Source organism: Chionomys nivalis, chromosome 18 (assembly GCF_950005125.1).
Source record: "Chionomys nivalis chromosome 18, mChiNiv1.1, whole genome shotgun sequence".
Lineage (NCBI taxonomy): Eukaryota > Metazoa > Chordata > Mammalia > Rodentia > Cricetidae > Chionomys > Chionomys nivalis.
In genome coordinates, this window is record NC_080103.1 from 44,504,760 (window position 1) to 44,531,968 (window position 27,209).

Genomic DNA, 27,209 nt, shown 5'->3' on the forward strand with positions numbered 1-27,209 from the left:
AATGTTGTCTAAAGGAGAATGAGAATGTGATACACAGGCTGTGGACTGACCCAGTTACGGGAGAACGTGGATGTGTAAACAGGCTGTGGACTGACCCAGTTATGGGGACTCCTCTGAAAAAGTATTTGCAGAGATCAGACAAGATGAGGTCAACAATGAGCTTGTCCTTTTATTATAAAAGTAAAATAAAAAATAGCATTTATAAATCCAACATTTTTTCTTTTAAAGTATTTGATTTAGAAAACATATTTACAATAGTAAAATGCAGAAAAGGGGGAAAATACTATTTTCAGCATTGATTGTAGCAGGTTTTAAATATTGTTAAGTTCATGTGTTTTTTTTTTCAAATCACAGATAAACCACGTTAGAAAAAGCAATGTCTTTTTTTATTACTCATCACATTACTCATTTAAAAATATCTTTTCTTAATCTTAATTTGAATGCACAATTGTACTGTAGATGGCTAGAAAGGACACCAGGTGGAGACAGTGACACCTTTTAATGACAGCAGGAACCCAGCAGAGGGACAGCAGCAAAGACACAAAGCGAGTGAAATCCAGTAGCAGCTGGAAAGCTCAAGCCACCATACCCAAGCCACAGCCGAGTGCTGTGATCTCTAGATACCATCTGCTTGTGACAACTCAGTCATTTCAGAACCAAGAAAGGAAGCCGAATTCAGGAGGCCTTGGATGAAATCAAGAACGGCCCGGCGGGCCGGTCACCCTCCAGCACCTTTGAACTCACTCTGCCTTCCTCCTTTGGATGGATGCAATGGAATTTCAGGCTTTGGTTTACACAGTGTGGGAAACTGCCAGCAGGCTAAATTTTGCCTTCTATAGGTCCTTCCTGCCCGTAATTGTGGGGCATTTTGTTCAGAGATAGCAGTGAGCTGTCTCCAGGCAAAGACTCTGTAAAGCTGAGTTTGTGGAAGGACGTCTCCACACCACTGTCACAGATGCTGTCATTGTCCCGCAGCTCATCTGTGGAGAAATCACAAACTCATTAGGCTTTGGCTAGACCAACGCGATGCCTTTGTTCTACCCCGCTGTCTTAGCCATCCTCAACTGTCAGCTTCGCAGAGCTAGACTCACCGGAGAAGAGTCTCAACCTAGGGACTGCCCGGAAGGCATTGCTCTGTGGGCATGTCTGATGGGGACTGTCTTCGCTGTTAACTGAGGTAGGATGGCCTGGCCCACTATAGATAGCATCGCTCCCTGAGAGGTAGACCTGGGCTGTGTGAGACAGTCGCTAAGCATGGGCCTGCGAGGCAGCAGGCAGCAGTCCTCAAGGGTTTCTGATTTGGAGTTCCTGCCCTGACTTCCCTCAGTGATGGGTGGTAACCTATAAGCTGACACAAACCCTTTCCTCCCCTAAGGTACTTTTCGTTAGGTTTTATCAGGGCATCTTAGAAAAACAAAAACCCCACCTTCCACAGCAGCAGGCCTCCCTTCCCTGACCGGCCATGGACCACTGTATGGACGGATGTCCACCGGCCACCACATGCCACCTGGCCACCCATGCTCATCAGCTTTGCTCACAGTGGCGTGAAGACAGCAAATGACAGAGAACATTGCTGTGATCGGAGTTGGTCAAGAGTATATCTTGCCTCTGTTTGTTGGAATCCTTTCTGATTTCTCTTGAATCAGAATATACATATTTTTCCCTTAGGAATGAGGCATATTTTTCTAACTGCCCTATTACTTTTTACAGCCAGGAAAACTGCTGAACATATGACAAAATAAATTCATAACAGAAGTAGGAACTAAAAGAATGAGATCTCTCTCTGGGCTGTATGAGCTACTAAATAATACACATTGCCTAGAAAAATTTTTGGTGCATGAAAATGAGGATGTTTTGTAAAAATGTGTCTATACTAAAAACTTAAATTCTATTTGTTGGAAAGCATTCTTGGGGATCTAACCAGAGGAACTTATTCTCTGTACAGAGTGACTAAGAAAACAGAAGCCTAATATACACTAAACAAATGCTTGACTCTCCATGCTTTGGCTCCTGGGATGGCAGGAATTTCCCACCCCCTGGCTTTTCCAAAGGCACAGGAGGAAACAGTCTCACACAGTGCCATCTTTCTAGCTGCTGAGTAATGACTTTTTAATTATTATAGGAGACATGTGAACGCCTTGTGACAGCATTGTGGTGCAGAGAACAGACGTGGGGGTCAGCCAAGAAACAGTCCCTGTTGGAGTTCAGCAAGAAATGAGGCTGGCTGGACTGGACAGGAGTCAAGGAGAGAAGGAAATCTGCTAGGTTGAACACGAGGCGCTGAGTGCCAGAAAATGTTCATGACAGCTCTTAGAATTTTGTCTTTGTCTGGAAGAGGGCTATACTTTTGACGGATGTAGCCAATATGAGTTTGTGGAAGGGTGAAGAGCTGTGTGCAGATAACAGGATTTATTCAGATACCAAGAAAGGTGAAATTTCAGGGGAATGGATGGAACTGAAAAATACTAGTCAAGATAATCCAGAGGGAAAAACACTGCATGTCCTCTCTTACGTGTGGATCCTAGCTTCCAACAGTCACATATGTGTGCTTATGTGGGGTAAGTGTGGGGAGCAGCCAGGAAACTAGAAAGGGGCATTGAGTGGGGGAGGAGGTTTCCAGAGGGAAGGGGGGGGGTAACAGAACATACCTGCAAGTGAGGACACGGGGCGGGGCAGGGCTGGGGGTGAGAAGAAGAGGGAGTGGAGAGGAGGAAAAACCAGAACAAAGTTCACAGGAATGCCATAAGGAAACCAAGTGCACACACACATGAACATACACACACACACACACACACCTCACACATGCACGAACACATACACGCTGCAGAGAAGGGAACTTAGGATTGGACCTGGCTATAGAAAACAGTGAGGAGGAGGGAGCAAGGTGGATGTGAGTCCCTGAGTGGGCACTGAAGAGCATGGGCTACCAGCTATCACAGATGCATCAGGGACATGAGCAGGGAGGTGGCCAACCTGGTAGCCAGTGAGGCTATGTGAGCAGAGCAGGCCTAGGAATGGTGGGGACAGAAGCAGATGCAAAGGGCTGAGGTGACAGGGCGGGCAGCATGTTTAAAACTGTTCTTCTGAGAAGCCTGACCCAGCTAAGGAATGCCAAAGGAAGTCATGCTTTGTTTTCTCTGAGTTTATGTTTTAAGGACAAGGAAATGAAGGCCTGATAACTCGGTAGCTATCCACAGCAGGTGGGGAAGGAACTGATAATACAGAACAGAGGCAAGAATCATCAGGCAGCTGGGACCTGCTGAAGGTGAAAGGGATGTCCCCCAGGGGGAAGACTGCCCCAGGCAGAGGGCACACAACCTACTGAGCCCAGAGGGAAGACCTCCCATTGTTTCTGTTTTCAATGGGGTTTTGTGGCAAAGGTACAAGCTGAGCAAGAAGAAAACGGTGTTGGGTTTAGAGAAAGTATGGCATGGTTTGAATAAGGCGGAATAACGAGACTGTAAGAAGTACGGTGTTCATGGTCTGTATGAGATCCATTCCTACAATTGTATGCTTTAGGGGAATGACAGGTGGGACTGTTAATATGGGAAAACAAGGCAAGACAGGAGTGTGGATAGGAGCTGAAGGGAGGGGGTGGTTGGTGGGGGGACATGGAGGACCTGAGGGAGGAGGTGGAGGACCTGAGGGAGGAGGTGGAGGACCCGAGGGAGGAGGTAGAGGACCTGAAGAACGTGGAGGACCTGAGGGAGGAGGTGGAGGACTGAGGGAGGAGATGGAGGATCTGAAGGAGGAGGTGGAAGACTGAGGGAGGAGGTGGAGGACCTGAGGGAGGAGGTGGAGGATCTGAGGGAGGAGATGGAGGACCTGAGGGAAGAGGTGGAGGACCTGAGGGAGAAGGTGGAGGACCTGAGGCAGGTGGCATGGAAGGAAGGGTCATACATTATGTCTGCTATTGTCTGGTTGCTGCTCCTTGTCTTGTGAACCCAGGGTTATTACTCTTTCTTAGAACCTCTCTTTAAATTGAACAAATATGTGAGATAGTGTTTCTTTAACCCCCGTAACCAATGTTTACTGAGAATGTAAGTGACCCATGTGCCAATGTGAGTGTCTGTAGAAACTGCCCCTTCATGTGTATGGGAGCACGGTGGGGAGTGGGGAGTATGTGCCATAGGAAGACATATCCTGTAGAAAAGACTGGGAAAGGGAACTGCAGTGCCGTATCACAGAGCAAAAGGAGATTTCTCAGCCTCTTTACCTAGGTGCTGCCTTGTGGAGGAAGATGAGAGAGGCGGTTCGGGGGCCTGAGCAGTGGTCACGGGGCTGGAGGCTGTGGTTTCCGGGGTGCAGAAGGCTGCCTGGATCACTTCAATGGCCTCTGTGTAGCCCATCTGCCGCAGGGCCTCCATCAGCTCTTTGATGGTGCCCCCAGAGACCTGGTAGGAAAAGGGAGAGTGTGTTCCAGCCCCTGTGCAGACTGCAAACATCAACATCTATCCCTTCTTCCCTGTGTCTGCTCCAGAGAGCCGGGGGTCTGAGGAGGGCAGCGGGAGGAGTCCCTGAAGAAACAGTGTTTCCTGTCTTAGATCAAACATCACTCAGGAAATCACAGGAGAGATGGAGAGGGAGAGGATGAGGGACAGGGAAAGAAAGCAGAGGGGAGGAAGAGAGAGAAGCTTGTGAGCTCACTGAGCAGGGAGGCTGCTGGCAGTGACATCTGTGCCCAGAGATCATCAGAATGAGAAACAGCATCTAACAAGGACGGCCTCACGCGCTACCATCTCCCCATGCTTCCTACTTTTTGGCTTGGAACTGTTCCAGCAGGAGTCACCTCATAGAACAGTGAACCCACGACCCTGGGTTCCTCTTGGAAACGGGTTGTGCAAACTGATCATGGCTTAGAGCAACCCACCGGTGTGGTGAGCAGCACTTTTTGCAGGGAGACTCTGAGAGTCTGCAAACAGGAATGTCTAGAGTCAGGCAATGGGTCTTCTCAGGAAGACAGGCTTCCATCCTGCCTGGGTCCCTTAGCCTCTCAGTGCCCTAGGCAATGGCTAGTTTTCATCTACAAAATTATGACATATCAGAGGGGATTGTGCCCTGGCCAGTGGTGTTAACAATCAACTACAAACAGCAAGGTGGCGCCTTACCTCATAGTTGTCCATGAAGGTTTTAGAAGGAGCAGGGCTCAGCCGGAAGGCACTGTTAAGTATCCCCAGACCTAACTTCTGTGCCAGAGTGGCCCAGTTTTTGTCTGGATCAGGGAGCTCCAGCAGCTTGTAGAGCTGTATTCTGGTGTCTTCGGGCAGCTGTTTCATGTCTCCTGAGGAAGAAACACGGCTGCTTTAACCATCCAGGGACAATCTTTCTGAGAAGATCCATCATTATCATTTTGCTTCCCCAACTTCTGATGGAAGCAGTGAAGCTTCTAGAAAGTCCCAGCTAAGCAGCAATGGCCTATGCTTTTATCAATCAGATCAGGACCAAGCTCCCCCCTTCTCACAACCCCAGGGCTCTTTGTTTCTGAACTAAGAACTGGGCCTCTGGCAGCACAGCCTGAAGCACGGCTTTCCTCTCCTCCCGTAAACCACAACAGGTGCTATTCTGAGAGAGCCAGCTCAGGCACAGCTCACCTTGTGGTAGAATATCATCCGACGTGAACACATGCTCATATGGCTTCCCATTTAGTATGTCAAATACCTGTTGGACAGAAAATCATAAGAGGATACTCATGGAAACGAACTTTTATTTTTTGTTTTTTGTTTTCGAGACAGTTTCTCTGTAGCTTTGGAGCCTGTCCTGGAACTAGCTCTTGTAGACCAGGCTGGCCTCGAACTCACAGAGATCCGCCTGCCTCTGCCTCCTGAGTGCTGGGATTAAAGGCCTGTGCCACCACCACTGCCCAGCTTGGAAATGAACTTTTAAAATTCCTAACTACAGAGGTTTTCCTGGTGTTTTCTCTAGTTCCCTTACTGACGGTGCACAGGTTAGGAAGGTCAGGGTCTCTGCAGTGGGTCAGTATTATGTGTAGCCTGGAGGGACACCCAGCCCAGCAAATGGGCCCCCAGGAAGTGCCCAGACGGTGTAGATGAGGAGCTGCTGCGTCCCTGCAACCTGTCTCGGTACTTACACTGCCCACTCTGCCGTCCGGCCCTTTCCCTTGGCTCACTTACCTAGTGATTGCCTCCCCCTTTAAGTCTAACTCAGCTAGTTTTAAGAAAGGCTTTTAGCATGTTTATAGAAATCCACAAGCGAATTCCTAGTTTATTGTTGTGTTCAGAAACCTGCACCTGAGTTCTGAGCAGACTAGCTTCTGAAAGAGCTGGCAAGGTTCCGGTCACATGCACAGAAGGGTGACTCTTCTGTGGATTCTGGGCTCTTTGAACTTCTCACATCTCCACTCTGATCTGAGGAAGCCAGCAGCTTCACTCACAGGGCTCAGCTGACCTAGATCTTTCAGGGATAGGCATCTCAAGATAAATACGCCTCTTGCTCAGCAGACCTCACACAAAGGCATGCTCTTCAGGGAGAAGAGTGCCAAGAAGACCATCTGTTTTAACCATTCCCGAGCCACTGGCTCCCCTCAAGCGCCATGAGATGGACTGGGCAGGGCTCACCTGCCAGTTGGTGGCCACGTCCAGGGGTGTGATGCCTGGCACCACTCCCTCGTCTTCTCCATCCTTCTCCCAGGACTCGTCCAGGTCGTAGAGAGGCTCAAAGTTCTCCACCAGGGGGTCTGCTCCTGCGGAGCCAGGCAGGACAGTATTAGGTAAGCTGCAAAGCTCGTCAGCTTCTAACAGCACACAGGGGTCACATGTCTGAGGGCAATTTCCTTATTACAGGCTAATGTTTATGACTAGGAAAATTTAAAACAACCTTTAAAATTTTAATTTACTTTTACTGAAAAGCTATCAAAGGATGCCCTCTACAGCCAAGGACACTATTACAAACCAAAGACTTCAAACACTCCGACCTGCAAGGATGTATCTAACTGGATGATGCATTTTCATCTAAGACGTCTAGCGGCAATTTACAGGGACCAGGATGCACATTCAGGGTTGAGCCCTGAATCTTCGTATTTACATCCACCAGTGCACACACCTCACTCTCTTCTCTTGCTTGCTCAAAACAGCCTGATGTCTACTGCAGCATGGCCAGTTTTATCCATGGCTGCAACACTTTTAGGCCCCTAACTCTTAAGCAACAGGAAAATAAACACCAAAAGAACTCTGTGCCAGGTAGGATGTATTGTTACAGAAAAAAAAAATGTGCTAACAAATCTTGGGAATCTAGCCTGTTCTTCAGCTTCCAGCAAGGAAACACAAAAAGTAATTCAAATGTTAGTGCGAGCTACTTCTTGGAGTCTTCCTGGCTATTCTGCCAGTGTTCAGCTCGATATTTAACAGAGGCAGGCTCAGGGAAGCTTTTTGGGATGAAGACTTTGCCTCAGTTCTGCTGGCAGAACATCTGAATTGAGCCAGCACTGTGCTATCTTGCTGCCCTCTGCAGCCTGGCATGCTCTATTATGATGTCAGCACAACATGGCCAGGAGCATGACGGAGAAACGGTTTGCAGCCCTGAGGGCTCCGTATGTCCTGAAGAGTCATGTGACCTTCCTGATGCTGAGGATGCCCGGCTAGGCTTTTTGTCTGATTTTCTTTGTATCACACAAGCCATTGTTTGCTACATTTTCAGGGCAAATTCAAATGAATAACTTTCACATTTCTAAATTATGTTTTTATTTCTGAGACAGTATTTATCTTTGGCCCAGAACTATGCAGACCAAACTGGCCTAACCTTGAGGCAGTGCCCTTGCCTCCGTCTCCTGGGTGCTGGGATTACAGGTGTGCACCATTGCGTCTGGTCAGAGCCAACACTGTTTTTCAATATAATCAGTGGCTTCCAAAATGATTCCCGCATCGCAGCTGGGGCCTCTCAGGCCAACACAGTTCACTTTGAGTAAGGAGGGGAGAAAGGCTGTTGCTTCTTCTGCTCTCCTGCTCCTCCCACACAGTCCATACAGAATCCAGTCTGCTTGAGCCGCTGGAGAATGTGCCTCCACGGCTTTTTTCCGAAACAACTTCTGAAGTAAAGTAAATGCCAATCTCATCAGCCACTGGAGACATGAGATGAGCTGGGATATTGTGCTTTGCGGGACTGGAGAAATGACTAGAACACTACCTGAGAATCCAAGAAAAGTAGGAAGACGCACGGTGCGATAAGAGTCTGCAGGTCCCAGCTGTGGGGATGACATACAGCTGTCTAGGACACTGGAGTGGGGCCTGCCTGTCTTTCTAGTCTGTCTGCTTGGTGATAAAACAGGGTTGATAACAACAGTGCTGATCTCCAACAGTCCTTGTGGATTAAATACAGTAAAGGAGAGTGGATGTGGGATGCCAGCACGGTACCTGAACATAGCGCAGGCAGTGGATGCCAGCGAGCTTTAGTGTTTCATGACATGACCATCAAGGTAAACGCAGGATCACCAGGCCGAACAGAGCCTCTGTGTTAACTGAAGCATGACCAGCCATGTCTCCTTCCCTTACCCACTTCCCAGGAGCAGAACCACAGCTTCAGGAGGAAGTTTTGCACTCCCAGGCAGAGTTTGCATGGCTGATGCCCAAGCCCATCAGTGACCGGCAGGCCATCTTACCTGCAGCTTTGAGAAGAGTTGCCAGTCTGGTGGACCCTCTTCCGGCTGCTATGTGTAGGGGTGTAGTCCCATCGTAGGTGGTGCTGTCCACATGGGCATTCCCCTAAATCCGCCCACAAAGAAAGTTAGCAGAGGCTCTTCCCCACCAGTCTCTACCCCCTCTCTGCATGGCCTCTCAGGTTCTAGCATTTGTCCAGTTGCTGTATTAGACTGGCCCTGTCACTGAGGAAGCCCCCAGTCGGAGAGTGGGGCTGGAGCTGGGGATGCAGGAAGTGTGTCCTGAACTCACGTACAGATGCTACGCAGGGATGAATGCACAGCCGGCACTGGCGTCATTCTTTGAAACGACCTCCCTAAAATTCCCTTGGGGATGTAATTCAAGATCACAAGCATGTCCTTTACCTCCAGAAGCAGGTAGCCAGCCAGCGAGATGTTGTCGTATTCCATGGCCAGGTGCAGTGCCGTGCGCCCAGACTTCTGTTCCTGAGCATTGACTTCTGCCCCTGCAGCCACAAGCAGCAGCAGACATGGCAGGCTATTGCTCATCACAGCTATGTGGATGGCATTGAGACCTAAGACCAAGCAAAGACACAGACGTGGGCGGAACTGGCGAAACTGGACTGTGGGAAGGAGGGAGGCTACTAGCTTGCAGCACTTCTGGTTTCTGCTCGGGACATGCTTCAAAGGCTCTGAAGGGCCACTGTTCTCCCTTTAGAAGCCACAAGCTCCTATTATGATCACGGGAGACACCAAGTTACTAAATAAACATTCTCCATATAACTGATGCTTTATATAGTATAAGATCACTGTTTGCTAAGGCCTGCTTTTTCAAAAAACACTAACTGATGCTCCCAAATCACCTTTAAAGGAGTTTGTTGTGGTAAACAGCAGAAATAACCACAAGACAACATAAACTCCAATTGGCTGAGAGACCATCTGTGGGTCAAAGTCAAGGCACACACATTTATCAAGTGCCAAGCAGTTCTGGAGAAGCTGAGAGAAGGTTCTGTGGCCATGCGACTGCCCCTTACCTTCCCCGTTGGGATGGTCAATAAGAGGCGCTGCTTTTTTGTTCTTCAGCAGGATACTCAGGATCTTATCGTGCCCTTTTCTGGCAGCCATGTGCAGAACGGAGTCGCCCCAGCGGTCCAGAAGGCTCAGGTCAGCCCCAACCCTCAGCAGGTCCTCCACCACATCTTCCTGCTTGGTGATTACGGCCAAGTGCAGAGGTGTCTAGGGAGAAGAGGGGCAGGAGAGTCAGTGGTTGGTTGGGAACATCCGTAGCGCCTGGCTTCAGAGCCATCACTGCAGTATGGAGTCATACTCAGGGCCATTTGTCACGCCCAGAGTAACCCTCAACTCTTGTCAGGAGCTTGTACGCTCAAAGGCCCAAGGCACGAACCAGCATGCAACAGTTAGGATTATAGGATAAATTTAAAATGCTTACTAATGCTTTTGTCACAGTCCAACTGTTGACATTTTAACTCACCTAAAAAATTTTAGTGGTTTTTTGGGGGGTTTATGATAGGACTCTATCTACAGTTGGTAATTCTGTACATTAGCAAATCCAACCAAAGTTGTGGTTTTAGTAAAGAAATGTAAATAGACTATCAAAAAAATAAAACAAAACAAAACAAAAAACCATCAATAAAGGTACCATTCTTCTACAGTGGCATGGAAATACATTTGTTAAGTTAGAACACACTGCTGCAGGCTGGCTTCAAGAGGTCTACTGTTACAAGCTAGACCCAACGTTATCAAAGGTGCTACTGGATTCTAGTTGGCATAGTTAGGACAATACAACAGTCTCCAAAGAAAGCTCAGGCAAAAACAATCCCAGTTACTGTACATGATAGGTCATGAAAGGTCATTCTGACCACAAAGTTGTGCTTCCATGAATGCAAGAGGGATGCTTGGAAACCAATTTTCAGAAATGAGCAAGACGAACACTCATGATAGTGTTGATAAGAACAGAGGTCACAGATAGAGCACAGCACTTCCTTGGCACAAGCCCTCCTTCACAATGATGTCAGCTGTGCAGTGAGAACTTGCCCAACCTCCCAGTCCAGGAAAAGCTCCTGGCTGGAGAAGCAGTGGCAGGTGGGCTATCAATACCCAGGTTGCCATGGTGATATTTTAGGCGTCTGGATCTTAACCCCTAGAATTATATCTTAAACAGCTGTAAAGCGTGGGGCTCTCGTAATCCTTAGGATCTGGGGGAGCTCAGTGCTCATGCCGCCCTAATCGTCCAACTTCTGACACAAAGGGACAGTGGGCATCATGCAGACACTGGAGTGCTGTGCACCAGGTGAACAGTGAGCGGCTGGCCAGGGGGCACTAGAGCACTCTCTTGGGATCGGTGGCAACAAACCAGCTGGACATGGAACTGTAGCACGGGTAAATGCTGTAAGGCCAAGACTAGGCTGCTTACACACTTACAAGTGTGCTCACAACTATTTATGTATCCATCCCCTCTTCTCAGAGACAGAGTCTTTGTCACCAGGCTGCATCTGTGTATCTACGCACAAGGACTCTTTCTGCCTCAGCCTCCCGAATACTAGGAACCACCACGCTTGGCTTGGGAAAAATCTTACAGAGTTATCCATATGTACATGCATGCAAAGTGAGTAAAATCTGTTCAGATATGTGCACTGTACCTGTTGCAACTCCATAACTATAATATTGTGTTAAGTAGGACATAGTTTCTGGGGGAAACTAGGTAAAAGAACTTCCAGCTTACTCTTGGAAAATATATAGGTCCTTAGTTTAATCTTTCAATAACTATGAATAATCTGTAAATTATTTTATATTGAAAATAGAAAGGCTAGTGCAAGGTACGAAATATATGCATAAAATACTGTGGATTATATGTGAGTATACATGTATTCTTTAGTACATGTCATTCAAGTGCACATGGATGTAGCCAACACCCAGGCAAGGACAACGTAATAGTTACATTTGGGAATAGGGACCTGCCAGATTCTAGTCAAGGTAATTCTGAGTTCTTAAAATATATCATTTTATGGTATTTAAAAAATTGTGCATATATTGAATTTACAATAATTAAGAACATATGACAAAAATAAGTGCATGCAAAATGCCCCATAACAATTTATGGGAACTTATGTAAATAAACCAACCCATGCCAAATACTGGGAGAATGCAAGAAGAGAAGATAGTTTAAACAACAATTTCAGAAGAGTCCTTGCTATGCCACACTGGTATGATGGTGCCCAGAGAGTGGTGGGGATAGGGTCTGATCGTGACAGAAATGCACTGTGACTGGTGCAAGATCTGGAGAGAATGTTTAAGATAATTTACCAACAATCCAAATTACTTGGAGCACTGTACAGTTTTCTGTCGAGAATGATTATTAACTGGGTTGTGGTAGTGCATGTCTATAATTTCAGCTCTGGGGAGGTGGAGGCAGAAGGATTACCATGAGTCTGGGGCCGTTCTGGACTATACAGTGCGTTCCAGTATCTTGTCTAAACAAATGAATAAACAAACAAACAACCCAAAATAACCAAAGAAAACAGTTAACAAGCTGAGTGTGGGGCACACATTTGTAACCCCTGAAGCCAAGGAGAAGACTTAGGAGGACTGTTACATGCCAACCTAGGCTACCTATCAAGTTCCAGGCTAGCCCAGAATACAGGAATACCATCTCTCAAAAACAAAACAAGTCCACAAAGCCAACAACAACATGCAACAGTTACCAGAAGAAGTTACCTGTTCAGTCAGTATGCGCTCAAGGCTAAGAAGCCCAGGGCACGGCAGGGAACACAGAGGTTTTGCTCACTAAGCAGTGCCAAAGTGGGAAAAATGGGGTGTGGGGCTCCAAATCAGAGAGGCTCTGCACACGCAAGCTGGTTTCCACACAGCAGAGCCCAGCTTCTAACCCCACTGTGCCTGCTTCTGCAGATCCTATCTGCCAACAACGAAACAAGGGCTTCCTGGAACCCAGCCTCCAGGGAGCAGAGGGAGCGGCCCTTGAAAGGAGGGCTGGGGAGCCACAACATCCTCTTCCTAGGTTTATTCTTATCCTTGTGACGTATAACAATGCAACCAGTCAAAAGTTTGGAAAATTAAACTTTCGGGGCCAAATGGCTTTACCCCCAGATGCTGTGGAAGATGGAGGAACACAGTTCTTGATGTACACATCTGAAATCATGCTTTATCCCAGCTATTTCATGGTGCAGTGAAAGCCCTGTGCTCTCCCGGATAACGCTCACAGTCACAGGAAGCGTGGAGCACTGTGTGTAAAGTGGTTCAGCTCCTCTAAGAGGAAACACTGCTCAGAGAAAGACCCCTGAGAGCTACAGGCCGGTGTTTAGTTAAAAACTCTATTACAGATCCTCTCCCAGCCTCCAATTTAGAATTCACAAAGTAATTTTAAAATGGTGAATTAAAAATAAGTAAGCTAATGATTTCTTTTTAGAAGAAAATAAATTTTTAGACTTTTTGGTGTGTGTGTGTGCGTGCGTGTGTGCATGTGCACACACAGTTAATTTTTGTGTGTGTGTGTGTGTGTGTGTGTGGGTGCAGGCACATGTGTGCCACAGGGTGCATGTGGAGGTCAGAGAATAACCATGGGGATTGGTCCTTGTCTTCCACCTTGCTTTGAGGTCTCTAGTTCCTTGCTGCATAGACTCTTCCTTCCTGCCATAACAGGGGAGTGCTACTGAACCTGGCTCTGTGAGATTCAGGGGAGCTGAATGCTGGTCCTCACACCTGCATACACTTCGACAGCTCCCCAATTCTTTTACAGTAATGTTTTTTTTTTTTTTTTTCTTTAAAATGAAATCAGATGCCAGGAACTGTGGTCCATGTCTGCTCATCCTAGCTGAAGGAGGATACTGATAGTTCACTGCTATCCTGGACTACAAACTGGGCAGGGCAGGGGTGGGGGAGAGGGAAGGAGACAGGAAGAGACAGACAGAGAAAAACAGAAAGAGGAAGGAGGGACAGAGAGAGAGACACACACACACACACAGACAGAGAGGGAGAGACAGAGAGAAGGAAGATATGAAGAAATGAAAACAATTTCTTTTAAAAACAGAGTGCCGTGGTTGTGGTTTGGCAGCAGGGTAAGCAGGGTACGCTCTCAGCTCTGGGGGTGATTGCCCAGCCATGGGTGTTCAGAAAGACATTCTGGTCAAGTGAGTTCAAAGAGAACCATAAAAGCTAACGAGAGGGCAAGAGCGGCAGATCCAGAGATATGAGACCTGAGGGGTAGAAAATGGCATGGGCTGGAGACAAGAGAATGAGGAGCAGGGGGCAAGGGGGGTCTTTGGCTCTGGCCTGGGCTCCTAGCATCCCATACCTACACTTTGGTTCTCCCTGTGGGGTTTCTAAGTGTTGCTTAACCCTAAACTTTCTTCCTGGCCTCAGCTGCTAATGCTGTCTCCAGCAGTCCTCCTAAATCTCTTCAAACCCAAGCTGGACAGAATGCTAGTTCTCAAAGAACTCCTTACTGAGGGCCATCTTTCTCCATTGCTTTGTGCTCTGGTTTCAAAACCTTTACTTGATACACACTTGATATAATTGTTCAAGCACCTCTCAGCAGGCTCTGAATTCTTATAAAGTACTGGTTTTTCAACTTGATTTTCTTCATAGTTATGACTTTTTTTGCTAGGTTCTCCCTCCAAACAGTATCAGCTCTAAGTTTTAGAGCTTAGAGTTTGTCTTGTCTAGAGGGGTGCTGAATTTCAGCGTGGGGTTGTGGCTCTCAAACCCATGATCCAAAACTTCTCATGTATAAATTACATTCCCTTTGGGAGGCAGAGGCAGGCGGATCTCTGTGAGTTCGAGACCAGCCTGATCAACAAGAGCTAGTTCCAGGACAGGCAGGCTCCAAAACCACAGAGAAACCCTGTCTCGAAAAATCAAAAAAAAAAAAAAAAAATTACATTCCCAACTAAAGACACTTTCAGTTTCTGCCTACCTGATACAGATCATTTCTCATGTTGATGATGTCATTGGAGATCAAACCAGATGTGACTTCCAGCAGATCCTTCACTAGCTGAGCATGAAGGTGGATGATGGCTAAGTGTAAGACACTGGAATGAAACACAGCGGCGTAGATAATTAGGGGTTAGTAAATGACAAAAATTTCAAGGAATGATTAGAACTGAAGACTGAATCAGTTATTATGCAGGGTTTCCTTTGGCCCCACTATGTTTTAAATCTGCAAAATGTGCTGATCTAGGCTTTCTCTCTCACTGCTTATCCCAGGCTCTGACACTCACTGATGGTGCCCACCTGACTCGGGGATGTTGATGTCTGATGAAACACACAAAGTGCAAAGGCATCCACTCTGGCTGGAGATCAAATGGCCCTAGCTCCAGGCCAGCTCTCTGTGCCCCTAACCCAGGCAATTCTCCCCTATTTCTCCCTCATGTACAGACATTGAGCAAAAGTCAACGCCCAGGCTTAGGAACAGCTCAGAAAATTCAGTTGCCCAGATCTCTTCCTCCAAAACAACGTGAAGTGATTTTTATTTTTAAACAAGGTCTTGTCATTTTGCCCCGAAGTCATTCATTTAGAAATACCTCTCCGTGAAGACCACAACGTACTTTTTAGACTCCCCTATGCCAACATTAACCCCAAGGGATTCATGCACACTTTGATGAGAAATAACCCAGCCCGCACCCCAGGGCTTCCCTGTTGCTCTGGATGGAATGCTGGCAGAAAGCTATTTTGTTTTATTTATTTATTTATTTATTTATTTATTTATTTATTTATTTATTTATTTATTTATTTATTTAGGTTTTTCGAGACAGGGTTTCTCTGTGGCTTTGGAGCCTGTCCTGGAACTAGCTCTGTAGACCAGGCTGGTTTCGAACTCACAGAGATCCGCCTGCCTCTGCCTCCCGAGTGCTGGGATTAAAGGCACGTGCCACCATCGCCCGGCTTGGAAGAAAGCTTTTAAGACGTGATGTAGACATGACATTCACACAGTCAAGGGCATGCTTCAGAAGATGCCTAAACATTTCCAAGTGCAGCTCAGCATTTCAGCAAAGTGCACCTCTCCAGGAATTCCCCCAATACCAGAGGTTTCTATATATTTTCTTTATTGCATTTTCTGTGGTGATTAATAGCTACGGGGCTCAGCTACCAGGCAAACAGGACAAGCTGAGAGACAATGAGAGGCCAGAGTGTTCCTCTGTCTATTCTCCTAAGTGGGCTCCTCTGTGTCTTCCAGGTCTTGCCCCCCAGTCTCTTAGGGAGCCTGCTTATGTAAGTCTTGAGGGGGGCTCTGTGTCTGTACCCTGCATGGACAAGGGAGGCCACTGTCTCAGCTGCTCCATGAATGTCCAGGGTCCACACTCTTGCTTTCTTCTCCACACGCCTGCTGGATCGCATGTGCCTGGCACCCTTCCCACGATCCTTCCTTTACAATAGCAGCATCCCCCTTCTTCACAGGCAAGTGCTCATCAAACTCACTGATTCAGCGCGTCCTTAAAGATGTCACTTGGAGCACCCGTGTCCTGCCTTGCTTAGCTGCCCTGCTCTGTGGTTATTAGCTATCGAATGGTAATTGGATGCTTTTCCCCTAAAGACACCTTCTGCTAGTCAAGGCTGTACACAGGGAAGATAGTCTGGGTTCTTGTACTGCTGAACAAGGCCAGTGGTTATACCACATCCTTGGTTACGCCACAAGCTACGAGGACAAAGGTCTCTGTGTGAAACTCCTGAGGACGGCACTCTCCTAACGCCTTTTGTTTTCAAACTGAGACTTAACCCACAGCACTCCGGAACGTTTCCACAGAAAAGGACTTTCAGTGTTGATGCTATTTTAGGATCATTTGATAAAGCACTTGAGTCTCAAGACTGCTGTCTCTGGCTATTTTTATAGGCCTTCAAGTCATTTCAAAAGTCTCAATGAAAGGATTAGAGAACTGCTTTAAAGGGAGCCAGGTGGCTCTGCAAATAGAACTCAGGGACAGACAGCAGGTGTGGTGTGAGGTGAGGCAGGCAGGGCCTGGCCCACTCTCATACTAGTGAACATGGACAGAGGCCACAGAGGAGTGAGGAACTAGGAAGGAGTGGCATTTCCTCTTAAATACTGGATGGATATTACCTGGCACTTCCTTGGGTACATCAGACAATGCTTTAGGGACTTGGCAGAACAACCAATAATGCTCTCAATTATTTTAATATGGAAAGCAAGGGTTTAGAACTTAACACGCCATCCACACATCTGAACCATCTTGCAGAGGGAGGCGCCACACTGCAGGGCTCTCGGAGGACTACCCCCAGAACCATCCCTGTCTGGCCAGTGTGCATCGGGTCTCTTCCTCTTCCTCATACCCAGACAGTGCTCACTATGCAGCAATCCGCACTGAACCCACCTGTCTCCGTCCTCATCCTGCACCACGGTGAGATGGCGCTGCACAGCCAGCAACATCTTCACGTCTCCCGTCACCGCGTAGTCGAAAAGGGCATTGGCATGCCGCTTGGCCAGCTGCAGAGCCTTCTCAAGAAAGAGGTTATCTGCAAGGCAATGTCCACAACCACACAGCTGAGTCTCGCTCGCCTCCCCTACACGCATGGCAGGGCACATCATTTTAGTTGAAAATGTTCCTTTTGGTGCTTCTGGATTGGGGAGACTAGAAAAAGCACAATTGGGCATTGTCTCACTGACAGATAATACAGCCAAGAGATTTATGTGTCTGTGGGCCATGAGGAACAATTGAGAAATATCTGTTATTTTAAGGAGAATAGTCAGTGTCTCTGATTTAAGGAGAGTAATCAATCTCAGGGAAATTGGATTTTGCCATGATTTTAAATAATCAATTGTTTATTATAATAAGCTAATCACTTCTGGAATCCAGTCTGAGTCACACTGAAGAAACATGCCCTCTGATCCAGACATCATCTCGGAGAGTCACTGGAATCTTTGGAAAATTCATTCCCTTAAGGTCAAGGGACAACAATCTGTGACCTCAACACAAAAGGGCACATTTCACCAGTTTTGTAGACAAACAAAATACATGGAGCATCTCAAAGAGGCAACTGAAAAACGGAAAAAAGGAAATACTTGATAATAACCATATGTGGTTCCCATGTCCTTCTGAGTGATGTCCGAGCCAGAATTAAGCACACACGCTAATGCGCCTGTTCAAGAGGGACATTTTCTTTCAATTCGGCTGCTTCAGAGAACAGAAATAAAAGCCGCATATTCAGGCAAACTTCTTCAATATGGCAGCTAAGCTGGCTGCTGGGAGGGGTGAGTGACGAATGTGGAAACTTCTGTGTTACCTGGGCCAGGGACAAAGTGCACTGCCCCTTTATTACCCAGAACTGCACATGGCTGGGTGAACACACCCAAGTCTCTGCATGAAGATGCTTCTTGGAAGGCACACGGCACCTTGCAGGGCACTCAAACAAGATGCTGACTCATCATTTTGAGATGAACAGGAAGGAAACCTTCCTGTCCCTAGAACTGCACCCTCCCCAGCTGCCCATGGAAACCCTTGTGGGCATGCTCACCTACCCTGAAACCCGGCACCCCATTCCTTGTCTTCCACGGTGTACGCCAGTGTGACCGCATCGGTCTTCACACTGGACATGCCAGACTCCTTATCCTGTGCGGCTGGTTCCTTCTCAGAGAGATTCAGAATCTCTCGGTCACCACTCTCATCACAGTCTTTAGGGTTATTTTTCAATTCTGTATTTGTAGTTCCTAGGATAAATGCAAAAACATCATCTTTTTCTCAATGAAATCTATTAATGAGACTATAACTCACAACTTCAACATAGGGCGGACAGAAAAAAGAAAGAAGGCAGGTCAGTTGAAAATGGAAAAACATGAATCTTCATTACAAACAATAAGTTCTAGATTTAGTTTATATTTATTTCTTTATTTACTTTTGGAGACAGTGTCTTGCTGTGTAGGTCTAGTGCAGAACTCACTATGTAGACCAGGCTGGCCTCACACACACAGATATCTGCCTGCCTCTGCCTCCCAAGTGCTGGGATTAAAGGTGCACACCACAACACCTGGCATGCTTTGGAAATATTTTAATTCACAAATATTTTATTCAGAAGCATTTAAAAACTCATCTCCCCAAACCTCCCATCTCATTGGCATCGGCTGTGTCTACTCACACCCATACCCTTCTCACTTGCTGCTGGAAGGCAGAAGCAGGAGAAACACAAAGTCAAGGTTACACAGTGACATTCTCAAACAAAACCAAACACAAACAGTGAGTGAATCTCATCTTGTTTATTTGTGAAGGAGAGAAAGGAGATAAAGTCCTGCTGCTGAAAGTTAGCTGAAAAAATGCAAAGTTCTTGAAAGTAGTTATTTTTCTTTCCTAGAGTGAGTAACAAGGAAAAGTGTGCAGAGCTCATCTCTACCCACAGTCTGGCCAAGCGTGGCTCCAAGACTCCACGTCTGATCACGCTGTTGTTGGAACCACGTTATGTGACCCGTACGACAAGGGTACCTAAGACCCTTGGGCAGATCTGGTACGAAACCCGATTCTGCCACCACCAGCGCGGTGTCTTCAGAGAGTAAATAAAAGTTTCTGAACTCTACCTTCTGTCCAGACTGTCGAGACTAGTGTTCTCCCTGCACAGGGGTCATGAGGTCACGGTTGATGGAAAAGGTAGTTCTATTGTATTCAATGCACTGTTACCTGATTACACGATAAACTATAATGTCAGGTAAGATCTCCAAAAAAGGTTACAGTGATGTATGCACCTGGCATGAACAGGTAGCATATATGAAGAGACTGTATAGAATAATTTCGCGCATACCAAACTCTGAGCAGACTGTAGGCACAGCACTGAGAGGGTGCATATGAGCGGAAAGGGCCAAGCCTACAAAATGAAAAACGATTTCAAAAGCAGAGCATTTGAGCGAAAAGGCAGAAAAGGTGATACTTTTGTGTCTGGGTAGTCAAGTCTATAATTTTTGCGTTGTGCCTCTGCCTTACTTTCATTCATGCAATGTAATGAGTAAATATGTTAAGTGTCAGGAATATTCCTTATGCTGGCCTAGAATTATAAAAATATGAATTTACTGGGAAATTATCTTCTAAAGCTTTTGAAAATGACACTGTTGTCCGTGCATTTTTCTTTCTTGGTATTCGAGTGGGACTTACCATGGGTGATCCCAGCGTTGGATTTAGTGACTCCAGGATGGAATGTAATCCCACTGTAAGTAGGAAATCCGTAGTGCGGGAAGCCATACCCTGAGGCAGCAATGAGACAAAGGGGACATGAGGAGACTGTTAGCCGACTGCGCACCTGCTCAGGGGAGCACGCCTTTGTGTGCGGCAGTGCCAGTTTACAGGGCTTCGCCCGAGAGTCACTGAAGGAAAGACGGCTGAATTCCACTGTGGCAACACAGGATTGTCCAGACTGGCAGCTTGGAGAGTTCATGCTGAGAAGGGCCTTTCTTTCCAGATGAAGGGGAAGAAGTATTTACACCAAGACTTAGAGCTCCATTAAAATAGCTAAACAAGATGACCCCGATGAGAAAAACCCAAATACAATAATATACTGATGGGAAAAAAGGCCGCCACTTTCATTTTCATTATTTTTGGTGGAAGAACGGACTGATAAGGCTCTTCAGAGGAGCAGCCAGCACTCGGCACCACACACTCTGATGGGACAGTTTAAAGCAATTACAAGTTATCTGGAATAAAGGGAAAGCCATGCTGTACAGCTCAGCACAGCACAGCACAGCTCAGCACAGCACATTACCCAGAAAACAGGAAGCAGCACTCAGGTCAGTTATGCTATAGGGTTGGTTTTCATTCCTCCAGTACAAGTCATTAAACTTGATACTTGGTTATATTTCCACAAGAACTGCATCAGCACGAGGAAATGCTCGAGCTAACATCAGGAACAGAGCAGCCACCATTCTACATTCACAATCATGGTGTAATGATAATAAAAATCTAGTATCAATAGATGGCTGGAGCTCATAAATATTTACTGGAATATGTATGTGCAGGGCAAAGCTAGAGGCAGGTCATCCACATACCGTCACTGTGCCTTTCTGCTAACTCTCCAGCGGGGGCTTTTCTGACTCAATGTTTTACAATGTAGTGTCTACAGTCTGCAGTATCGTGTGGGGTTTATAATACACATCCTCCCGGTAACAGGTATGACAGACATCTTAATGTTTCCCACAACAGCAGAACAGCCCCTCTAAAAAAGGGGAAGGGGAAATACTCAAAACTTATTTGAGAAAGCTATCTTCTAGATGAATGCTTCAGCTGACTGACCCTTCTTACAGGTTTGGGGGTTATTCAGGGATTGTGCTGAGATCCGTAGTCCAAGATCCCAGAACTGCAGAGGCACACAGACCTATGGTAAAGCTCGCAGTGTAAAGACAGGAGACGACCGACAACAGCTCACAGTAACGGGGCAGTTAGAACAATAGGCTGTAGTAACAGTTAGGGGCGTGTGGTCTCTCTTGTCAAGACAATGGTAATATTTTTAGACTAAAGCTGACCGCGGATAACTGAAACCACAAAAAGTGAAACTGGATGGGGGGTAGCTACTGTACTGTAAGGGAAACACCGATTTCTTTGTCAACATTTTACATTTGTAGGGAAATTTCCATTAATTTGAAATCTCATAATTAGCAACATCACCATCACTCAAGCAGCAGACATGCTTGGAAACCTGGGAAAGAAAACTGTCGCTCACCAACATGAAAGAACTTTAGACAGGAGAGCCTTTTCTCGTACCTGGGCCGGGACTTCCGGTACTCCCTCCGCCGCCGCCACCACTGCCAAACATGCCACCACCGCCCGCTCCGGCTCCACTGCCACCACCGCCGAAACTGTCCGAGAAGTTGGGCATGAGCTTCTGGCGCTTCCTCTGCACTTCCTCTTTGTCTGTATTTACAGGAAGGGAAACCAGAGGGGAAAGATGGATCAGGGTCCACCACCAGCCACAGAGAGACTATTGATTCTCATGATATTTTTAAATGCCTTACGGGGAAATGGAAGGCACCCAAGGAGGAAGCATGGTATTTACTCCAATGGGCATGAAGACCAAGAGCGAGCCTCGGCAACCGCAGCACAGAACACACCCAACCTCACTGTGCAACATCTCCCAAGTTCCTTGTATTAGCAAGTGGGTGAAAGATCCGATTGATCTTCAAGATTGAGATAACCTGAAGATGCACACTCTTCAAAGAGTACTTTTATTTATTTATTCTGAGATAGGGTCTCACCATATAGCCCTAGCTGCCTGGATCTCACTATGTAGACCAGGCTGGCCTCAAACACACACAGACTCAACTGCCTCTGTCTCGTGAGCGCTAGGATTAGAGGCGTGCACCGCCATATACAGCTGACATCCTCAACAGTTGTTCTTGCTCACCTAAGACAGTGATGACCCAGCTAACGTGTATGGTGGATTACACTGAATTAGGTGCTGGGATCAGGTGCACAGCAGGGCATCTTTGCTGTCGAGGACCTCTATCTCGGAGATTTAGTGGGCACTGTGATGGTATGCACGTAAAAACACAGTGGTCTGCCAGGCGTCTGTAAAGACCAAGGACCTGATGTCAGAGGAACAGGGGTACTCTTTCACAGTAGTGAAAGAGGGATAGGGTAGAGCCCGGAAACACAGAGAAGGGTTACAGGTTCTGGAGGTGACTGATGGTTTGGGCCTTAGAGTCTCAGACTCAAACACAGAGATTGCCTCTGGGATAGGGGCCTGTCCAGGTCTAGATGCCTTAAGACTTTGGTTTGCTGCTCTGCATGGGGTTCTCTATTTCTTGTTTCTCACTGCCTGTGCTCCTCATGAGCACAGATGTCCTCCATAATTCTGTTACTGCCATGTCACCACCAACTGCTATGCCCTCCGTTCCATCATGGCCTGTGTGGCCATCAGCTCTACGTTTTCAGTCCTGCCACTGTGTGGGGTCTGCCGCGGTGTCACTGTGTGTGTGTGACCTGCCGCGGTGTCACTGTGTGTGGGGTCTGCCGTGGTGTCACTGTGTGTGTGTGACCTGCCGCGGTGTCACTGTGTGTGGGGTCTGCTGCGGTGTCACTGTGTAGTCACAGTGGTTTTCTCTCTATCCAGTGAACAGGCCAATCGTAACAACTGTCCTGTGTTGGACTTTTCAATGCCAATTTTCATGACGGTTTATGTTCAGAAAGATCTTCACTTTTGTAGTTCCATGGCTGTTTCCGTCACCCATGGTGAGGCACAGGTTGGTGCTTCTGGATTATTAGGGGAAAGCAGAGTAGCATGGTGGACTCTAGTCCCTTTAAAGTCAGAGCTGGGCACACCAGGATGGTTATGAAGAAAACCATAGCTTTCTAGCTATGAAAGGAGTGAGCTTGGGGGAAGACACTTTGGCTACTTCCAAACTAAAGATTTGTAGAAAGATTCATAAAGTTTCCTCACCAGTTACATCATAACTAACATCTAGATTCACTTAGCCTATAAACTGTTGCTCTTACATGGAATATTAGTCCACTGTAGGAACATGAAACACAATGGGTAACTTACTCATCTTTAGAAATGTTATTTTTAATAAAAAACACCCCAGCCTATGTGTGAGGGGGCGTGGTTTGCCCACGGCATGCATGTGGAGGTCAGCAGTGAACCTTGGGTGCTGGTCCTCGCCTCCCACCTTGCTTGAGACCAGCTCTCTTTGCTGCTGTGCATCCCAGACTAGCTAGCTCCTGAGTGTCTGAAGATTCTCCTGCATCCATTTTCCATCTTCCTGTGGGGACACTGGGGCTACCGTCACTCACGCTATGTGTCTGGCTTCTGAGCTCAGGTCCCAGTGCTTGTGTGGCAAATGTTCCACCCACTGAGCTGTCTTCCCAGCCCAAATGTTGTTTGCTGATATGGTTCAAGCAAAGAGGTTTCACATTTACTGTGTATTCCCTTTTAAAGTAGAGATGCCTTACTTTTCACCATGAAATGAAAGTTTTTAAATGTTTGTTTTTGTTTATGTGTCTGTGGGTGTATGCTGCACGTAAGCAGGTACCTGTTTAAGCCAGAAGAGGGTGCTGTCTCCCACAGCTAGAGTTACAAGCAGCTGTGAACTGGCATGTGTGGGTGCTGGAGCATTCTGAACTGCTCAACCATTTCTCTAGCCTCCAAATTCAAATTTTTAAGAGATAATTTTCAAAATATAAGCTATACCATTGCCAGGATTATTTCAGTGACAAGACAAATTAGAAAATGCCGCAGGACGACCTTCACAAATGAGCCTTCACATCTCAGGTTTCAAATACCCCCCCCCCCCCCTCGTGCTTCACTCAGTCTCCTCGGTTGCTTTCCCAAGTACACGCTCTAGAAGGAAGCTCAGACCACGTCTGCAGAATCTCCTCCCACAGAGAAGGAAGCTGAAGCTGGGGTGGCTAAGTGACTTTCTCACCATAGGGCCGAGAGGTCAGACCCAGGGTCTGGTGACTTTTCATCACAGCAGACTCCTGCTTTGTGGGCAACACTTCAAAACAGTGTTGCTCGTAGCACCTCATTAAGATTGACCGTAGAGAAGAGCTGGTGATTTTGCAGTACATGCACCTTGAAATCACCTCAGTCTGTTTCCGGGGTCTCTGGCAAATGCCTGTATTTAGCTTGGTCATGTCTTTCATAGCTTTAAACGTGACTGTTCTCCATCCCGACTTCCAGTTTCTCCTACTGAACACTCAGTGCAGAAGGTCCCTGAGCATCTTCTCACCCCATAACTACCTCTCGCTTGGTTATTTTGTCTCCCTGATCTCACTGTCCCCAAGAAGTGTTTGTAAGATGAGGTATCAATAAATGACTCCAAAGGACACAGAGTTCAGGGTGGCAACAGGAGGGCAATGTTTAGTATACTTCTAATGCCTTAACTGATGGATCTAATGTATTGTTAGCCTTCTTGGTTATATTTGTGCCCACATGGTAACTCTGAAACCTCAGTTCCAGGGTTCTGAAACCCCTTTCTAGCTTCCTCAGGCCCCACGCATGGGTGTGGTACATAGATACACAAACAGGCAATGGTGCCTATACATTAGAAAGAAAAAAATATTAAAAAAACAAAACAAGGAAATCTATAATCTCCAATTAAGAGTTCTAATACAATAACTTGGTCATAATACATGCATGGCAGCCACTCTCCCTTTGGAGCTGTGACCACTTCTATTTCTCCAGATAATTCTTACATTGTTTGCTTTCTATGGAGCTGTATCTGTATTTGTGAGGGCCTAGATGGTGTGTTTTGGAAGTCTGTCAATGACACTGGATCTTCAGAGAACCCCGTCCTCTAAGCCCCTGCTCTGCTGAGGTGGAGTGCTGAGGAAGTTAGGCCTCTGCTAGTGCACTCTGCTAATGCAGACACCACCAGAAAAGGCGGTCCAAGAGTCAAGCTTGGGACATCCCTAGGCTCACATCCTATGTAGCTAACCTGTGCTTTCTTTTCTTGTTCTCATGATTCTGCATCAGCAAAGATAACATTATTTTGAAGGCATATTTCACAAGGTGAATTCTACTTTTTTCTCCAATTTTCAGAGGGCAGGGCCTCAGGTACAGCATGGAATTTCACATTGCCTTGTGTGGGCAGAAGGATCTAGAAGACTTGAAGTAGGCCAGCCACGGAATGTACCATACATCTGACCCAGCAGCAGCCGGTCATACCTCAGAAAGAAATATGAACTCTCACAAATGCTTTTGAAATGGTTCTACCACAGAGGTTCTTGAACACCACCATGCTTTGCCCTCAGGGAAGCAACACCAGGGGTCCCCATTGTGGCTGCCTCTCTGGACCCAACCTCAGCCAGAACCCTGCATCTGGGGACAGTCATGCTGCTGACCTAACTGACACTGGGGTCTGGCCTCTGACTGGCCTTCTCCCTGCACGTGGCCTGAACTGAAACATGTTTACACGGAGCTTCTCTTTCTCCCTCACACTTTCCTCCCTTGATCCTCCTATCCGCTTAGCCACACTGGAAGTTCCCACCTTTGATCTGAGCCTCTCTTTCACTTCCTGCACCTGAGGCCTGGGTCTCCAGAGCACCTCCACGGCAGTGTCTGCTGGATCTCACTCCCAGGCACTGGGACCTGTCTGAACACTTGCAAAGCACCTCTGGATTCTTGCATCCTTCTGCCTGTGCCATCCCAGACAGCACGCGGACAGGCCTAGCCATCACTCCAGCGTCCATGTAGAACCCTTCAGACTACACACACATTCCAGCGCCGGGGCCTGGCCTCCCTCACCTGCCTCAGCCCTCCTCATCTCAGCACTCAGATCATCTCTCCCAGGACAAACAAGGTGCCACACTCCTGCCCTCATCGTCTATTTTATAAAGCCAGGGAGCCTTGATTTTATTCATCCTCAATAACATCCCAAATGCTTCTGACTGAAGAAGATGATTTTGGATCATGGGATCCAGGGCTGTCTCCACAACTTCATATGGTTTGTGGATGCTTCTGCTTTGGGTACTTACTATAAATGGAAAACTGGGGTTACAGCTCAACGGTAGAGCTGGCGCTCATTCCATGGCCTCAATACATTATCCTCTGGTCTCTAAAAATAAGCCCTTCACCCCAGACAGCGGTGCCTAAACAACCCAGGTACCTTTGATTTCAGGGTAGTAGAGGAAGGGTTTTGGTTCACTCGTTTCCAAGTCTGATTTCCTCCGAAGCTGAACAAATACAGAAGCTGGTTTTGTAATGTTGACATCCTTATACTTTGGAGTTTTGAAGACAATGGCAAACTGTAGGGTACAAAAAAACCCAAACATTGGTGTAGGGTATTTGTTTTCTGGTGGTGGTGAGCACCAGGCACGTTCTGTATGCATACATTTATACTCTAGGCTTAAATAAAGTGTGATGAAACCCAGCACCTGGAGAAAGTTCCAGTCAGCATGCTATACCCATTCTATCTATCTATCTATCTATCTATCTATCTATCTATCTATCTATCTATCTATCATCTATTCATTATTTATTTGTTTGAGATAATGTTTCTCTGTGTAACAGTCTTGGCTGTCCTGGAACTTGTTCTGTAGACCAGGTAGTCCTTGAACTCACAGAGATCCACCTGCCTCTGCCTCCCAAGTGTTGGGATTAAAGGCCTGCACTACCATAGCCCAGCATACGTTTTTATTATATTGCCCCTGTGAAAATAAAACCCAATGGTATGCTGGTTAATTATCCTAATTAATACATCTTAATTATTTCTTTTTCAAATTTGCATTAAACACCTCCAAGATCATACAGGGCAGCACGTGAAGGACTGGGTGTGGAAGCAGATGGAATCGGGGCTGCCACTGTCAGCCTTCAGCCAGACATGCCCACGGGAAGTAACGCTGGGCTGGAGGCATCATGTGCTAATCTGGGGTCGTACTGGAACAGTCAGGCACTGGACATACTCAGTTTCGTCTTTTCTATGTTTATATTCACAACAGCAAGGTCTCATAAAATATAGGCACACACAGATAACTCTCCCGTTCAGGCACCTCTTCAGTGCAGATTCCTGGAGGGAGCTGCTGTCATTTTCTCAGGCTTCCTGGGCATGTGAACACTGAACTGTTTTTATATACAGCATGTCCTCAATCAATGACCTCATAATCTCAGCACTGTTTCAGGTCTCTATTTGGGCACAGACTCCCCT

General features: G+C 46.8%; 2 protein-coding genes across 4 annotated transcripts in view; one reads left to right on the forward strand and one right to left on the reverse strand.

Moving 5' to 3' along the window:
* The window catches only part of Manba (mannosidase beta), a 110,873-nt gene extending 85,647 nt beyond the window's left edge, over positions 1 to 25,226 (forward strand). Inside the window, exon 18 of one of the 2 annotated variants that reach the window (XR_009058555.1) lies at positions 25,106 to 25,226. The gene's annotated coding sequence lies outside the window, so the exon portion shown is untranslated. Of the gene's footprint in view, positions 1 to 18,940; positions 19,037 to 25,105 lie in introns of those variants that run through there. The other variant, XR_009058557.1, reaches the window with a different exon arrangement.
* Positions 156 to 27,209, reverse strand: part of Nfkb1 (nuclear factor kappa B subunit 1) — a 109,305-nt gene continuing 82,251 nt past the window's right edge. The window contains exons 12-25 of one of the 2 annotated variants that reach the window (XM_057793143.1): positions 26,172 to 26,310; positions 21,328 to 21,477; positions 19,729 to 19,818; positions 18,114 to 18,302; positions 16,969 to 17,110; positions 14,559 to 14,673; positions 9,643 to 9,844; positions 9,014 to 9,183; positions 8,612 to 8,714; positions 6,576 to 6,700; positions 5,592 to 5,658; positions 5,109 to 5,281; positions 4,217 to 4,394; positions 156 to 980 (exon numbers count right to left, since the gene is read on the reverse strand). In XM_057793143.1, coding sequence (XP_057649126.1) covers positions 820 to 980; positions 4,217 to 4,394; positions 5,109 to 5,281; positions 5,592 to 5,658; positions 6,576 to 6,700; positions 8,612 to 8,714; positions 9,014 to 9,183; positions 9,643 to 9,844; positions 14,559 to 14,673; positions 16,969 to 17,110; positions 18,114 to 18,302; positions 19,729 to 19,818; positions 21,328 to 21,477; positions 26,172 to 26,310 — 2,004 coding nt within the window. In that variant the 3' untranslated portion in view covers positions 156 to 819. The remainder of the gene's footprint in view (positions 981 to 4,216; positions 4,395 to 5,108; positions 5,282 to 5,591; positions 5,659 to 6,575; positions 6,701 to 8,611; positions 8,715 to 9,013; positions 9,184 to 9,642; positions 9,845 to 14,558; positions 14,674 to 16,968; positions 17,111 to 18,113; positions 18,303 to 19,728; positions 19,819 to 21,327; positions 21,478 to 26,171; positions 26,311 to 27,209) is intronic. The other variant, XM_057793144.1, reaches the window with a different exon arrangement.